Source organism: Papilio polytes, unplaced genomic scaffold (genome assembly GCF_000836215.1).
Source record: "Papilio polytes unplaced genomic scaffold, Ppol_1.0 DF822622.1, whole genome shotgun sequence".
Lineage (NCBI taxonomy): Eukaryota > Metazoa > Arthropoda > Insecta > Lepidoptera > Papilionidae > Papilio > Papilio polytes.
This window is the reverse complement of record NW_013526582.1, coordinates 2,128,498-2,145,529: the sequence shown is the minus strand read 5'-3', so window position 1 is coordinate 2,145,529 and position 17,032 is coordinate 2,128,498. Positions and strand designations below refer to the sequence as shown.

Here is a 17,032-nt window from a genome sequence, read left to right as displayed (position 1 = left end):
TAATATTAATACAGAAATTCTTACAAAATTGAATATGCCTCTTGATGCATTACCACAGAAATGTCAAGACATTATAATAAAAGTTGCAAAAGAGCAAACTGAATTAGGTATAGACAATTTGGACCCTAAATCCATATCATTAAATCAATCTAAACAAATATCTAAAAATTTAAATGAAGAATATGAAATATTAAAATTGCAACTTAAAGATAAAGAATTACAAGTCAAAATAGATCGTAACCAAAGATTCATGGATGATCTGAAGAGGGAATTGGAAAGTTCAATAGAATCATTATCCAAACAATCTCCTAACCCTGATAATATACAGGAATGTGTAAAACAAATGAAGCAGAAAGTTGCCTCATATGAAGAGAGTTACAAAAAGGCTATGGTAAGAGTTTTTTTTGTAAAAATTCTATCAAGGGAACAATTTTGAGGGTAAATTATTCATTAGAGTGTCTGCACACATGCAACTAAACTATCACACAACTGTTTCTCGCTTTGATTCCTTCATAGGAATCGAGTAAAAAAGAATCGACTAAAAATCGAGTAATGTGCACTCCGTATAATGATATACGGAGTGCACATTACTCCGTATATCATTATACGTACATATTTTTAGTTCTGCTAAACAGTTGAATTGGCTGTGAAACAATCGACAATCGCACAACAGTTGTGCGATAGTTTAGTCAAAGGTACACCTTAAAATTAGTTTTACTCTAAAAAGCAACCAAATCTGAATATTAATGTCTACTAGAGATTTTGCTCTCGACTCCATCCATGTGGAATTAAAACAAAAAACAAAAGTAAGTACCCTATGTGTTATTCCAGACACCTACACCTGTGTCATATTTCATCAAGATCCATTCAGCCGTTTAGGTTACACACTAACAAACATCCATCCATCCATCTAAACATTCTCATTTATAGATTAGGGGTGGCAAACCTTTACATGTTAACATTTTTCTAATGTATAATACAGTTATAAATGTGCCATCAAATAATTTTGATTTTCTGATTATTGTGTCCATAGCAAATTATAAATACATAGTTTTTTTAGTACATAATAAATATAGTAATCAGTGACGTGTATAAATATTGTCATTAGCAAGCCCATGGTTTGCCACCCCTGACCTAGGGAGTAAGTTTTACAGAGATGTCACTTCATGTGTATATCTAGTGGCAACTTGTATCGATTTGTGACGTTATAAGTTGTCCACAGATGAAGTTCTCAAAGCTGTCAGTACCAGATTCAGTACTGCCGAGATCCCTGCAGACGCAGTTGGCCACTTTGGCCAGTTTACGAGAAGAAGAGGCTATGTGGCGGCAGCGGGCGGATGATGTTCTGTTCACTAGACAAGCGAGAGACGCATTTAGGAGACGGAAATGATATTAAATTTGAATATAAGCTTACTAATATTAAAAACTACCTTTCGCCCGTGATTCCGTCCGCGTGAATTAAAAAAAATCAGAATAAGCTCTACATCTATACAAAAAATTTTAAAAACATTCATCCATCTAAAGTTTTGCATTTATAATATTAAGAGCCTGTCCCACCACTGGCTGATACAGGCTGAGATAACTTAAAGTGAGGTCATTGTCAGATAACGTTACAAATTCCGATATTTCCGTAATATATTCTACACGTTGGTTTGTTTTCAATTTACAATGTGGGACAGGCCCTTAGTATCATATAAAAGTTTATTTTTACGTATATAAAATGGCTCATCAGATTTCTCTAAAATATAAAAGGACATATAGGGGCTTCCTTTTTTTTTAATTCGCGCTGACAAAGTCGCAGGCAAAAACTGTCATATAATAAATTATTTAAAAAAAGGATAATTTGTTTTATTGTAAGAATGGCGCTAGTGTGTCGCGGAGTTCCTTTAAAACAATCAATTCCATAGATACTAAACATTTTGTCATAGAAATGTATTTCAGAGTATGGTATTTTGTAATCTTATTTCTTTAGTTTTTCCTTTTCTATGTAATGAAAAAACTATTAAATAAAACGCTCTATAATAATCAAATATTTATTTAAAGTTAACACAAATGTATACGAAATGCATAAATCATACGTCGATTTAAAATTTTTACTAAATAGATTATAAGCAATACATTAAATATGATTTAAATACCAATATTTAAAGGTAATAGTAAAGTTTAACTTTAAAATTCATAGAAAAGTTTTGTCAATATATTCAAAAGCATGTTTCGTCATTACAAGGGTCGAAAATTCTAATATTACGTCTCATCGTATTCATCAGAAATGAGAGATATCAGTTTCAGTGTTTAAATTGAAAACAGAAATGTCTTTTTAATAACTGCGTGAAAAGTAAAATTGTTAGAATTTCTCAGTTACCATTTTAGTCTAATACAAACTCCAAAAAACAAACTTCCCAAAGATCGAAATTTCATTTTAATTGCGGGAGTTTATGATCCTTGGGAGATAACTAAAATATACTTTATTTTAAAAGCATTTCGTATTGCCTTCATTCTCTTTAAAAAAGACAGAGACAGCAATAGTGTGTTCTAATTATAGGGTTGTCTCGAGCTATTTACTTAAAATCTACGTAATAACCGGTAATTTTATTATCCATTATAAACTAAATTAAAACTAAACTAAAGTATATTGACGTATTTGCCCTCTTTGTTATCGATAATTATTCGAACATCAAAGCTGGTACTTTAAATGCTGTTGTTTTTGCGTTACTCGTGTTTGTGTCGGCCTGTAATTTGTCTTCACAGATTTCAAGAGGTGCCGCTGGAAGATACATATTCTTTAAAAAATGATTTAACTTTTACATCTAACATATTTTAAAAAAACGACTTAAGAAGTTAAAAAATAAAAGTGAATATAGATTTAAAAAGTTATTGATATTTATGAAACGCGAAAGATACGGTTTTTTTCTCATTCGTATATAAAAAGCGCTTTCCTGTAGAAGACGGACATCACTAGAGGATGCGGGGTTAGTTATAGAAGGTCCTAAAATCTTCCTAATATTGTAAATGTAAAAGTTTAGATGGATGTTTGTTAGAGTTTGTAGCCTAAACTGCTGAACGGATTTTGATGAAATTTGGCATAAATTTAGAGGAAAGTCTGGAAGAACTCATAGGTTATTCACTTTTGTTTCTTTCAATTCGAAAGCTAGTCTATAATATTTATAAAACCTCGTTGGAATAAGGCTTTATTAATGGTGCCTTGCAAAACGGTAAGTACGCACAAATACTGTGTAAAGACTGTACGGTTTATGAATGGTGACAGAAATAATACACCTTTCTTCTTTTCCGAATGAAACATTTCTTCTAAAGGCATAACATGTTGTCCGTTTCCCAAACGTCCTCTCAAACCCCACAGGAATATGTTCTTAGTGATAGTATTAATTCCGCTTTCTTTCTTCGTCTGCAACTCCTTGTCCCGCATGTCCACAGTCTGACATTGTATCTCAGATCGCAGATGACTGTAGATAGTCTGTGTGGAGTGGGTCCTACAATTCACTATATTTGCCTGGAAATGTGGTTAACATATTTACCTTTTGTCTATACTAATATTACTAGCTGTTGGCCGCGACTTCGCCCGCGTATAATTAAAAAAAACATACAGACGATTTGATTACCTCCTTTTGGGAAGTCGGTCAGAAATGTAGCCTACGCTACTCACTGATAACGTAGCTTTTTAATTGTGAATTTTAGAAATCGGCCGAGTAGTTTTTAAGTTATTTTAATACATACAAAAATACAGACCTCCCCTCTTTATCTGTACTATCAATGCTATAAAGAGGAAAGATTTGTATTTTGGTATGTATTGAAACTCAAAAACTACTGGGCCGATTTCATACACATAAATTTTACGTTATCAATGAGTAATACATGCCATATTGTTTTGTTATTATTTAATTTCAAGCGGGCGATGTCGCGAGAAACAGCTAGTGTTTATTAAAATGTTGGCAATCTATGGGTTTGATAATTTCAACTAATCTTAAAGTTCGGAAACAACTATTTGAAAATTAGTCCTTAAATGCATATTGTTGCTAAAAGTCTACAAAGAAAATAGTTTTTTGAAAACAAGATTTTCTTAATTATTTTTTCCTTTAATATGTGACTATACTACCTATACTGAAATATTTATTCCATAATTAAATAAAAAATAATGCATCTGAAAGTTAAACATGATAACACAAGACTCTTTGTATCATGATATGGATGATATTGCCTCGCTGGAAAAAAAATGTTTGTGATATCTGCTTATAAGACACCATACAAAAAAGTGTTTGTTAAGGAAATGGCGAACTCTTTCGTATTTGTAATGTAAACTAATTGGGATACCCATTGACAAGCTCTTCGTTTCCATTCCCAGAGATCGGAAGTATAGTTCTTCTCGATATAGCTGTCCATAGGATGTGTGTCTGTCTGTATGTCCTTGTCCGACACCTTAACTGCAAACGTATACACTCGCGTAAATTAAATTATTTAGCAATTCAACGTTTTTTTTTTATAACACAAGGTGGCAAACTTACTTACTCTTTGGCACTGGTTTGGTGACAAGAACACTGACGTCTTTAACTCTCTCCACATCCTCTGCGATATTTAGCAAATTAATTAGATGTGGATTATTCCTCGCGTAATCTAGAACTTCATTTATATACCTACAAGATACAAGACATTCACTTGCCCAGCACTGTTACAGTAGAGCAGACTACACAAGGATTGTATTGATGCACTGGCGCCAGTGATTGTTCACATAATGCCAGTCGTTGAGGGCTATTGTCTAACTGTACTGGCCAAGTGTTAACCAGGCATAAAGGCTAGTTCGCACTAAGCAGGAGCACCACTAAGCGTATCTGAACTTAAATTTATTTATCATATTTCATTTTTTTAGTTGAGCAGTGTAGTGAATCAAGATGAGTAGAGCCGGTTTTAACTTTATAGGCGGCTTGAGTAAGATTTTTTGACGCCCCATAACTGTCATACAAACCCATACAAAAAAAGCGCCCATAACACTTAAGTCAACTGGTACTGTAGACAAGAGTAAGCTAGACATAAAAAACTAATATTTTAATCACAAAATATAATATTTTAAAAAAAATATTTAGATCAATTTTATTCTCCTTGGTAATAATTACATCATCGTACCTCTCTGGTGTGTTACCAAAATGTTTCGCCATTTTATAGCTACACAATCCATAGCGCTTTCCTTGAAATCTGATGTGACCGAGTTTCACGTTGCTCGGCATCAGCGCACCCACTGTCAGAGAGATGGCGCAAAAACCTAGAAACTAAAGCATGCAAATTATATTAAAATTGACATTAGTTGAGGGAACTTCCCGTTAATTCAAATGTAATAAATGGCGCTAGTGTGTTTTCACAGATAAAAAATATAATATTTATGACCATAGACGTAATTTTTATTCCGTCTATGATCGCAAATACATATAAAATTCTTTACGAATGCTTTTTAATTATTTTTCAACACAAACTGGAAATAAAACTTTACTTACTTAAAGAAACTTTTACTTACTTGTACATCTTTTTCTTTAACATTGTACGCGCTACAATTGACATAAGTCTTCAAATATCCAAGCGACAGTTTCTCTTCTACCTTCAAGTTAGTCATACGTTCTTGGTCAGTTAACACTTTTTTACCGACCAACATTCTTTCCAACAAATTGGGTATCTTGATAAGATCATGTATAGAACTGAGAGCGGTGTTCAAACGGTTAACTGTCGATACTAAGTACATAATATTCTGCATATCTCTCCACACTTGCCATAGTTTCTTGAATAATGGCTGAAAAAAAATATCCAAGTTTTTTTGTTGACCATAGATGAAGATTTTTTATCTTTAGCGTATTTACGTTGAAAAAAATATTGTAATGCCTAGTTCGGATTAGTCTAGTAATTTTTTCAAATACAGGAATAAAGTAACTACGACTAAACATTTTTTTATTAGATAAGTTAACTAAATGGCTTGCTATTTGACTAAATTACTAGACATTACAGTAAACACTCTTTAGTTTAGTTCTTTTTATATAATTATTCCTGTACAAAAGATTTTACAGGTTAATTTTTAACGTTGACCATTAAGAAAATAAATGTTTTTTTTAATAGTATTTAATATCAAAAATCATGAAAAAAATGTTATTCTCTCTGTAGAGAACGAGAGATAATTGTTGTGTTGATTAATATTTGCGTTGAAAAGAGAGTACATTACATCTTGTCAATCTTACTAAATTTATAAATGCAAAAGTTTAGATGGATGTTTGTAAGAATGTAAATCCAAAATAGCTCAATAGATGTCGACAAAAATTGACACAGATGTAAGACACTGGAAGAACACAGGAATTTTGAAAGAAATATATTTATTTTTAATACGGAGTCGCGAGCTATAATTAGTACTCACATAAACAGAATCAACTGGCACGGCGGCTTTATATTTCACACACGAGTGCAAATCCGCGAGCACTTTGCGCGTGCGTTCCACACACTGCGTGGCACTTTGCACGAGCACTTGCACGTCGGCAAGTAACTTGCGAGTGTACACTTCGTATTGACGATAAAAAGCAAGCAGAGAATATACCTGGTTGTAGTCCTCACTGCAATTATATTACAATTAAATGGGAAATTAAATAAAATAGACGATGGTAATATCGCGAAACAATATAATTACAGGAAGTTTAAGAGTAGCCCCAGTGGTAGAGAAGGTAAGCATGGTATGGACATGTTGTGAGGAGGAATGAATCGCATGTTACAAGAAGAACGTTAGTTACACGTTAGAACGTTAGGTACACCGGTAGAGGTAGACCTAGAAAGAGATGTATGGATTTAGACTGAGATGACGTATGATAGAGTTATGTGGAGGACAAAAACCTGATGCACCAACCCTACGGCAGTAGGATAAGGAGGAAGATGATGATGTTGGTAATATCGCGAAACAAAAGTCACTTTATTTCGACGACCTTTTTTAGCTTTGCTAGGAGTTAACCTATGTAAGACTGTAATTGTTTGTTTCTAGCGCCCTTTCCTAATGCCCAGGGCCGCCAAACCACGCTCTACCATAATGCCCGGTTCACACTTAGCCAGTACGTAGCCAGTCATAAATTGTATGGACTCACTAGCGCCATTTAGTGTTCACACTATGCCAGTTGATCGTCAGTCTTGTTATAGCACTACTGACCAACTGTACTAGCCAATTGTAAATGTAACTACGTTAGTTCTTTTTAAAATAAAAGCTGGAATGAATAAAGTTTTTTTCCTTGACTACAACGTTCAAACTTACACAGTGAACTCTGGCGTGGCGACAATGTATACGTTTCCCGTCTCTTCCTGTATATCGACGCTGTCTTGTATGGCGGTAGTTAGAATGTTCACTTTCTGCATTATCGTGATTAAAGAATTGGATAGGGAGGACACACACGCGTTGCCCGCCTCTAACAGGTTGAAGGGCACTGTTGAAACAAACTGTAATTTACTACTACTTATGAAACTACTTTTAAAAATCACTTATTTAAAGTTTAACGAGCAATAACTACAGCCAGTTAATATGATAAATGCGAAAGTTTAAATGGATGAATGTTTGTTCAAGTTTGGAGACTAAACGGCTGAACGGATCTGGAAGAAATTTGATAAAATACTTTTTTTTCCACGCGGACTGAGTCGCGGGCGAAAGCAAGTAACACTATAATAGGTAAAAAATAGGATACTAACAATCAGGTATACCATCGCCACCTTTCTTGCAGTCTCTATTAAACAACCTTACTCCAGATACGATATGAACCAGTTCATTCAAATTGTTCATCTTCTCAAAGCCGGGGAGTGCGACGAATACTTTTAAATCCTCCACAGAGAATACGCTCTCTAAAGCCGCTAAACCTTCTTTTAAAGTCTGTGAATTAAGATTTCTTATCAGAGTTAAAGTTATTTGTTGGATATATATATTTTTTAATAAAGCAAATGACTAAGTAGCCAAAAGATTTCTTCTTCTTTCCTTTTCCTAAACAAGGGTTGCAAACTTTTAAAACGGTTTATACGTGTTTTGTTAATTTAATGAGGTCATAGAACTAAGAATTTTAACTCGGAGATTATTGTTATTTCGTTAGTATTCTGATTCCTTCACAATGTTAGTAGTGTATAATGAAATTTGTAATCTGTTTATCAATGGTTCGCTACCCCTGATATAAATTGTCACATTCTCTTTCTACTAGAAATATTTACGTGTGTTTTAATGTTGCCATAAACAATAACCATACTAACAACAATACCGCTAGGATTTCCGAGACCACTAGCTAATATAATATAGATAGATATCTTTCTGAACAACTTTTTATAATCTGCTTCCTCTGGTGCATCAAGAGCCGGATCTTCTTCCATTATCTCTTGTACGAGCGGTCTTAGACACTTGTCTATGGACTCCAGATGCGTGTCTATGAGAGTTTGGAGTTTATCGTAGTTTGTAATCATATTGTATTGCATTTTTAGAGTTAGGATGGCTGTGTCGGCTTCTGTAACCAAAAATGTACATTACTATGGCAACATCCATATCTTACTTTATACTAATATTATAAATGCGAAAGTATAGACGGATGTTAGTTAGAGTTTGTAGCCTAAACCGCTGAACGGATCTCGATGAAATTTGGCATAGACATAGAAGATAGTCTGGAGAATACATGGGCTTTCGGTATTTTTTTTCCAATTCTACGCGGACTTAGACGATAGAAAAAGCTGTTATATCTCTATCCTCTACACCTATGCCAAATTCCATTGAGATCCATTCAGCAGTTTAGGCTACACTCTAACAAACATCCATCCATCCAAACTTTCGCATTATAACATTAGTAAGAGTAAGATATTGAAATCATCCTTCCACTGAGAAGAAATTAAAAAAACAAGTACTTACTCGTCAACATGGCGACGCATTCGTTAACAAAATACTCCAAATTGTCTCTCTTGATAGTTTTAGCGAAGAGTTTACCGTACTTTGGGTTCAGGAGTAACAATTCTATAAGATATGTTACAAAATCTTCCTCCACGAACACAGCGTTAGCCTGACAGTTCCTAGTAACCTCATTCGCGATATTCTTTATTATATTTTCGTTACAAGCCATGATTATTTATATAAATAGACTAAAAATGTAAAATTAAAAAATTATCAATACTCCCGCAATTGTTTTAAATTGTCAATGTTGCCATAGTTACTACACACCTGTTAAATTTTGACAGTTTGACGTAAATAGGGTTGTCATGAAAACCGATAAAAACTTCGGATTTTTACCGGAAACGTATTTTTTTGAGGATTTACGCTACCAGTGGAAAGTATAAGTACATTGGGCATGAAAATGGTAGTCTGGAGTCGCGTTAGTGGAAAAGGGGTTTAAATAAGACAAAATTACATAGTTAATATTTATTTTTACACGTGCCCTTTCGGGTTGTACCTTTCGGCCTAGCGTACTAGAGCATACAATTCCATTACACTGAGTTCCCATTGTCTAAACACTTGTATGGAAACATGTACAACTGTTGCGGCAGTGGAACTATTATACCAAGTTACTTGGTAAAAATTATAATTACTGATTTAAAATTAAAAGAAAAACTGTTTCATATAAAAACCTAACTTGTCATTTACTAATTTCGGCTATTTATAGCAAAAACCAAGTTTTTTTTTTTCAAATATTTCTGTTAATTTACCGATTTTACGTAAAATGTGACATTTATTGTTACAGCTCTACACACGTTCAGTTTTATCTGAACAGGATAGTTCAGATAAATCTGTCGTGTGTTACAGGCTTTACAGTCGAATTTAACGGAAATGAGAAGTAATGACGTCACTGCAGAACGTCATTTCCTGCCATGTCTATTTTTTAATAACTCTGTGATTGCTTTTAAAAAATGTTTAGATGTCTTTTGACCGACTTCAGAAAAGGGGTACTCAATTATTGTAATGTTTTTTTTTTATTTTTTTTATGTGTTACTTATATCTCATTTCTATTGAATTCAACTATACAAAGTTTAGATGTAAATTTGAAACAGAGTTACAAAATTGTTCCTAGTCACATTTAGACATTCACAAACATTAAAAAATTAGTCATATAAAAATGTTTTCATGTACTTAATTATAGTTTATAGATACTGTTATTTTAATTCATAAAATCAAATAATTTTGCATGTTTTGATAAATTATCATAGACAATTTGTAATTTTTTGACCATAACGTCGTTTTTTTTTCATTCTAAGCCTTCAATACAACAGATTATAAATCTAACATGATAGATATTTATTTAAAAATCACTAATATGATATAGTTCTCGTAAATACACAACCTAACAATAATTTCCCAAAATATAAAAAAAAAACAATATTTACTCTGTTGAATAAAATCAAAAGTTGCCATTTCACAGTCAAATAATAGTATATTTAAATGCAAAGCAAAAACATCATTCTAAGTATTTTTTTTTGCTTAAATTCTATCATATTTAATTAATTCTATGACTGAATAAAGGATTGTCTCAAAATACAGACTTTATAGTAAAAGAAATTACATCTTAAGAGCGGGCGCATACCTTTGACTTAACTATCGCACGACTGTGTGCGATTGTCGATTGTTTCGCAGCCAATTCAAGTATTTAGCGCAACTAAAGTTAGAGTAGTGTACCCTCCATATAAGCTCAAAGCGATACTAAACGTTGTGCGATAGTTTGGTCAAAGGTGTTTGCACGCTCTAAGAGTCTATTTGAATTTATTGTTAGTGTTTATCAGAAGACTTAAGAATCTATCAATATTTTAAATGCAATTACGTTGACATACTCCTTATTTAAGTTATTCTTAGCAATTAAATTGAAAGGCTGACAGTTGACGGTTAAAAAACGCGCGTTTTTTAACCGCTCGTTTGCATCGATAAATTCACATTTTCAATCGTAGTAATTCATAGCAAAATTAAAACTAAAAGTTCAATAGTATTCATGGAATCACACTTTCTATGTCATTAAATATATAACGACTTGAACACATTTTTTAACATGACTAAAAAACTTCTTTTCTGTTGGATTAATTTTTAATCTTTTTTTATATCGTTAGCAGTCAACATATCCAATTTTTCATACGAAAATTGACAAAAAAGTGTTTACAAGCGCTACATTTTGACTTGGATTTACTAAACAAATTTTTAGTTTTAATTACTACAGATTACCCTTTCAATCTTAATCCTAACTTATGTTAAATCTATTGTTAGATATGTTTGAACAAGTAAAAAATTATACTTGCTTTAAAATCAAAGACAACAAAAACAATTTGAACAGTAATTTTAAGTCGAAATAATCAAGTCAGATTAAGTGAATTATAAAAAGCCTTTCAATCGCAGAAATGCGTTTTTAAATGTTTCATCATACCGAATATACGGAAACGTTTAGTACCAAATACTTTATACATAGCATCATCGCAAATAGCAAACTGTTTGTTATTAGGATCGTATAGTTTGCGTTCTTTAACAATCGCCCAAACTCGTTTTACAACCTCGTGTCGAGGCATTTCATCTTTCCCCATGAGTTCAGCTAACGCTGGTGATAGTTTATATGCTCGAGTATAACCGCCACCTTTTCCTCTACCACCAGCCTAGGAAAAGACATAATATATTAAAAAAAACAAAGAATGCACAGATCGGGTATCTCTTAGTGTTCTAAAACCTAATTTGAACTTCCGCGGTGTTCTGGTTAAGAAAAAATTGCCTTCTTCATTGCAATTAGACAAGTCCCTTTCTTTTCCAACCATTTTCTTATACAAAAAGAATGAGAAGAGAAAGTGGATTTGACGATGGAAACGCATAGTAAGGGGAAATATCTTTATGTCTTCTCCTCCGTTGTTTAAGGGTAGGCAACATTCTATTATTTTGGATTATTCCGAACCGTCACCTCGCTCTGTCCCCACGTAGAGACAGATGAGAATAATAAGTTTCATTCGTCCTATCTTTTGCGATGAGGGAACGGTTGGAACTTATTTTATTTTATTACAGATCCATCGGTCACCTTTTTGGTTATAGTGAGACTAAAAGGTGGGAAGGATGAAACTTTTTATTCTCACGTGGGGACAGAGCGAGGTGACGGTTGGGAAAAATACACAATTTTTACTGCAGTAAGCTTTTTAACCCTTAATCTGATAGTGTGCGGTGTGACAAGTTAATTGAAAAAAATTATTTAACTCACATCTTCAAGCGCATTTCAAGTCCAAAAATATGACTACTATAAGTGATTTTTTTTTGCCACAAGAAACCGTCAAATTAAAGGTTAATAAAGTAAAACAATACTTTACATACGAATTTCATAAATACCAGTTTTCAAGAAATGGTTGATATTGTCTATTTCCAAAACAGCCTATCTGATTTTAATGAAATTTGTCATAATAATACATAGTACATATTCTAAAAAAACAGGCTACTTACTAAGTTTTTTTTCTACTTGTAGGCAAAAATGTTATTTTTAAGTTACACCTTAATGCTTTAAGCTGTAAATAATTATAAATTTAATTTCTTACTTTCTTAGCTTTGGGAGCCTTTTCCTTCTTCTTTCCCCAATCGCTGTCGGAATCTCCATCTGAACCCTTCTTCTTCTTACCCTTTTTAGCGGCTGGTTTCTTTTTCTCTTCCTAATAGGAAAAATTGGAGTAAGTTGATTTGTAGTAAGTATAAAGTATGTAACAAAACAAAATGTAATCTACAAGTCTTGGGTTCGAATTCCGCCTTGTAACTGTGATTTATGAAGTTTTTTTTGTTTCAAATTTCATAGTAGTCACGGAAAGCTGCGGTGTTCCACATTTAGAAAAATTGCATTGCAGACGTCAAGTGTGAGCAATTCCACATACACTCTGATAAGTGTGGTGCCGGAGCTCAACTTTAACCCCTTTTCCTTATAAGAAAAGGATGGAAAGGGGATATATTATATTCTGTTTTGTTACTAACATAGTATAAAAACTTACTAACAATTTTATAAGCTCATTGTTATGCTTGAAATAACATTATTATTAATATTAAATATTATTATTCATTAGTGTAGTATGGTTGACTAAACTAATCACCTAAATTATGTAGGATCCGAATCCCCAGGATATTTAAGCTAGTGATCAAAATAATGAACTTAAGAATTTTACCTCAGATTCACTTTCATCTGATGCTTTCTCATCATCTTCATCTTCTTCATCACTGGATTCCTTGCGGGATTTCTTAGCTGATCCCTTAGAGGGAGGAGCTGCTCTCTTCGCCGGTTTCTTCTCTTCTTCCTAGAATATAAATTCATTTTCAACCTGTTTCCTTTTAATTAAAATATGAACATAAATATATTGATACTATTTTTCACACGCGACTCTGTCCGCGTAGAATTAAAAAAAGCAGTAGGCTATGTGTTTTTCCAGACTATCTACGTCTATACCAAATTTAATCAAGATCAGTTCAGCAGTTTAAGCTACAAACTCTATCAAACATCCATCCATTCATTAGTAGGATTAGTGATTACTGACCTCTTCATCATCATCATCATCATCGTTCTCTGACTCAGAGCCCTTGTTGTTCACATAGTCCATCACCATTTGATCAATGATCTTTTTCTTCTCCGATAGATCTGTGCCAAAGCTTTTCTCAAGCTTCTGGATGACTTTCTTAGTTGATGTTGTAGCCAGGTTTGCATTTTTCAATATCTCTGAACAATTAGAATTATTACATGAATTAATATAATAAACCAATTTTTGCAAAAACAGCAATATTTTACTATTAACTTTTTATTTTTACTTATACTAAGGACTTTCTAGATATTGATATTTAGCGCGCAATGATAAGTTTCTGAACGCAACATGGCGGCCGTACTAAAAATGACAAACCATCTATATTTAAAGAATAAACTCACATATTGCATATATTTATCTATTTTAAAGAAAATGTATCAAATAAAACCTTTTCTAATACATTATGCGCTCTGTTTTACATTAAAATTATTTCATGAAATGCCGCCATCGCCCCGCTATATACGTGGAGTATTGTATAACTTCGCGTCGCATAAAAATAAACCACCAGTACTCAGACATAATTACGATACTAAAAATGTAGGCTATTACCAAAATAGATCCGCACAATGTTATAAAATAACTTTCACTTGAAACATTCTTGTAAAATCATAATACTATCAGAGATATTTCAATTGCAAATGACGAAATTTAACTTTGCATAGAAACAGAGGGAAGCCATTTTATACGACTCCCAATGAAATATAGCTCATGGGGCTTTTAGTAAAAATCCTTGAATTTATCACGATTTTACATGATTTTTGTGTGAAATGTTAATTACAATAAAGTTTTCTTACTTTCGATTTCTTTTTCAAGTTCTTCCTCGGTAATGTCTGCCATTTTTCTTGAAGTAAGTAGATTCCGCCAGCGACACTTCAAAGGGGCAGCCACACAATAATATACCTACGCGCTAGATGCTACACGGCGTCCTACCGAGATTGGACGAACGAGCGTTCGGGCGTATTCGGCGGCAAAACAATCAACTAAAGACAGTTGTAATTGTAAACATTCCGTCGTTAATTTATCATTTGAAATTATTTTATTTTTATGTATCTCGTTTAAATTAGAATCATTCAGGAAGATGTAATAATGTATACATATAAAGCATGTTACTCTTTCTATTTTTTAGCGCAGCATACTTTTATAACATTTTCAACAGCTGAATTGTTAAATTCTCTGCGCTTATATTTTAGGCGAAACGGTACGCTTTATTGGCAACTTTAATGTCAACTTGTCATTGTCAAAACCATGTGTATTTTGATTGGTGTACGTTGACTCGTATTATAACCTATTCTATTTTCTTAATATTTAATATTAATCAATTTATATTGGTAAGAAGATTGTGAATTACTAAAATGGCCAAAGTTAAGAACAAACGTAACTTTGGTAATGCTGACAAAGTCCACACAAAGAGAAAAGCCGAAGCAAATAAGAAGAAACTAAATCCATTCGAAGTTCACATTAATAGAGAAAAATTAAAAGTCTTAGGCAAAAAGTCTAAACATGACCGTGGTTTGCCTGGTGTATCTCGTGCTAAAGCTATACAAAAGGTATTTGTGAAGAAATTTTATGTTCTCAATTTAAAAGTAATACAAAACTATACGACATAAAAAAAAACCCGAGTTCTCGTTACATTTTTGCATTAACTTTTATTTAAATGAACCTTTGTGAGTTAAGGCCGTCATCAATTTAGATATAATTAATTGTAATGTTTTTCTCTTATAGAGAAAGGAAACTCTCGGTGTTGAAATGAAGGTAATGAATAAAACAAATGCGTTCATTGACCGACGTATCGGTGAGAAAAACACACAACTGTCAGCTGAAGACAGAATGATAGCAAGGTTTGCTGCGGAAAGAGCTAAGCAGCATAGTAAGAAAAATATTTATAATTTGGCTGATGATGAGATTTTGACACATAGGTAAATATATCAATTTTTAGAATGTAATTCTTAATAATAATATAAAGAGGATAGATTTGTATTTTTATATGTATGAATATAACTCAAAAACTTCTGTGCCGATTTCAACAATTCTTTCGCTAATGAAAAGCCACATTATCTCTCAGTAACATAGGCTATATAAATTTTTAAAAAGTCTATACTAATATAATTAAGAGAAACTAGTATTTTGTATGTAACAAATAAACTTAAAAATGACTGCTACTATTTCAGAAATAATTTCACCATTAGAGAGATATGTTATCACTTAGTGAAATAGACTGTATTTATTACTAGATTTTTAAATTCTTCTGTCTACTCTAAACTAACCTTTACTCTTCTGTCTATAAGAAATCTAATATACAGTAAATTTACTCCAATAGATCTCTCTGTAGGAATTATCACTGAATTTCTCGTAATTATTATTAATAGTGTTTTTTTTTTATTAAATTACCATATGAATTGTAGTATTTTTAATTTTGAGTAAATATTTAGGGAGCTCCATAGCTACTCTGTAAGCCGGTGTTGCGATCCGGTCTAACTCCTCGCTACAGTTATCAATATCGGTTATAATAATTTAAGTGGTAAGCGAAATGCACTGTAAATGATTATGATAATAATAGTGGCTAGCAGTGACATCTATTTTTAGAATAAATGTGAAAAACAGCTGTAAGCCCTAGCTGTGTAATAAAAAGTTACAATAATGTCACATGAAAGTTGAAATAATTTAGATTTTAACTTTATACAATATTTTAGAGGTCAAACTTTGGAACAGATTGAGAAATTTGACGACCCAAGATCTGATGATGAAGATGATGAGGGTGGGAAAAGGTTTGGTGGTCTAGACGGTAAGCTATTTTCAGGCATTTCCTACTAAATGCATGTTGGTTTCTCTTTGATGTAATTCTAAGCAGAATCCACTTTATTAAAAAATAATTCTTTTTGCAGATGAATTTGTATCAGACGGTCATTTCGGAGGTGGTATTTTATCCAAAACTGACGCACAAGATGGTGCTAAATCACATAAAGATTTAATTGAGCAGTTGATAGCGGAATCGAAGAAAAGAAAGGCAGAGAAACAGAAGGAAAAAGAACAGACATTGGATCTGACGGAGAAGTTAGATAGTGAATGGAAGGATTTACAACCGGTTGTGTTTAAGAAAGCGAGAGTTGAAGAGTCTTTGATAGATAAGTTGCTAAGTAAAGCAGATAAGGGCCAAGATTACGATAAAATGATGCGAGAACTCAAATTTGAAAAGAGAGGAACTGTAAGTCTTTATCTCATTTCTTGTTAACATTACATTATATATACTAATATTACAAACAAGAAAGATTTGTATTTTTGTGTGTATTGGGATAACTCAAAAACTAGCCGATTTTAAAAATTGTTTCATCATTAAAAAGCTACAATATCAGTGAGTAACATAGTATTTTGTACTATTTTTTGATTTGTTGACAAGTCGCGCGCATGAGCTAGTTAATATTATAAATTTAGGTGGATGTAGGAATGTTTATCAGAGTTTGTAGTCTTAACTGCTGAATGGATCTCGATGAAATTTGTC

General features: G+C 32.7%; 4 protein-coding genes across 5 annotated transcripts in view; 2 read left to right on the top strand and 2 right to left on the bottom strand.

Annotated features, from left to right (window-relative positions):
- The window catches only part of LOC106105987, a 4,715-nt gene extending 3,252 nt beyond the window's left edge, over nucleotides 1–1,463 (top strand). The window contains exons 2-3 of one of the 2 annotated variants that reach the window (XM_013286504.1): nucleotides 4–391; nucleotides 1,223–1,463. In XM_013286504.1, the coding sequence (XP_013141958.1) occupies nucleotides 4–391; nucleotides 1,223–1,390 (556 nt within the window). In that variant the 3' untranslated portion in view covers nucleotides 1,391–1,463. The remainder of the gene's footprint in view (nucleotides 1–3; nucleotides 392–1,222) is intronic. The other variant, XM_013286505.1, reaches the window with a different exon arrangement.
- Nucleotides 1,464–2,163: 700 nt separating this feature from the next.
- LOC106105863 (UPF0704 protein C6orf165 homolog) lies at nucleotides 2,164–9,146 on the bottom strand. The gene is made up of 11 exons (XM_013286320.1): nucleotides 8,894–9,146; nucleotides 8,251–8,498; nucleotides 7,705–7,882; nucleotides 7,277–7,445; nucleotides 6,401–6,593; nucleotides 5,519–5,788; nucleotides 5,134–5,276; nucleotides 4,522–4,646; nucleotides 4,327–4,436; nucleotides 3,277–3,508; nucleotides 2,164–2,764 (listed from the first exon to the last, which is right to left on the bottom strand). Exons 1-11 carry the CDS (start codon nucleotides 9,099–9,101, stop codon nucleotides 2,664–2,666), a joined length of 1,977 nt encoding a protein of 658 aa, XP_013141774.1. The 5' UTR covers nucleotides 9,102–9,146; the 3' UTR covers nucleotides 2,164–2,663.
- A 1,293-nt stretch (nucleotides 9,147–10,439) lies between these two features.
- Nucleotides 10,440–14,444, bottom strand: LOC106105981 (nucleolin). Its single transcript, XM_013286499.1, has 5 exons — nucleotides 14,331–14,444; nucleotides 13,495–13,673; nucleotides 13,129–13,257; nucleotides 12,517–12,627; nucleotides 10,440–11,601 (listed from the first exon to the last, which is right to left on the bottom strand). The coding sequence occupies exons 1-5, from the start codon at nucleotides 14,371–14,373 to the stop codon at nucleotides 11,341–11,343; spliced, it is 723 nt and encodes a 240-aa protein (XP_013141953.1). The 5' UTR covers nucleotides 14,374–14,444; the 3' UTR covers nucleotides 10,440–11,340.
- A 337-nt stretch (nucleotides 14,445–14,781) lies between these two features.
- The window catches only part of LOC106105962 (nucleolar protein 14 homolog), a 6,280-nt gene continuing 4,029 nt past the window's right edge, over nucleotides 14,782–17,032 (top strand). The window contains exons 1-4 of the mRNA XM_013286471.1: nucleotides 14,782–15,083; nucleotides 15,259–15,452; nucleotides 16,227–16,318; nucleotides 16,419–16,738. Coding sequence (XP_013141925.1) covers nucleotides 14,889–15,083; nucleotides 15,259–15,452; nucleotides 16,227–16,318; nucleotides 16,419–16,738 — 801 coding nt within the window. The 5' untranslated portion in view covers nucleotides 14,782–14,888. The remainder of the gene's footprint in view (nucleotides 15,084–15,258; nucleotides 15,453–16,226; nucleotides 16,319–16,418; nucleotides 16,739–17,032) is intronic.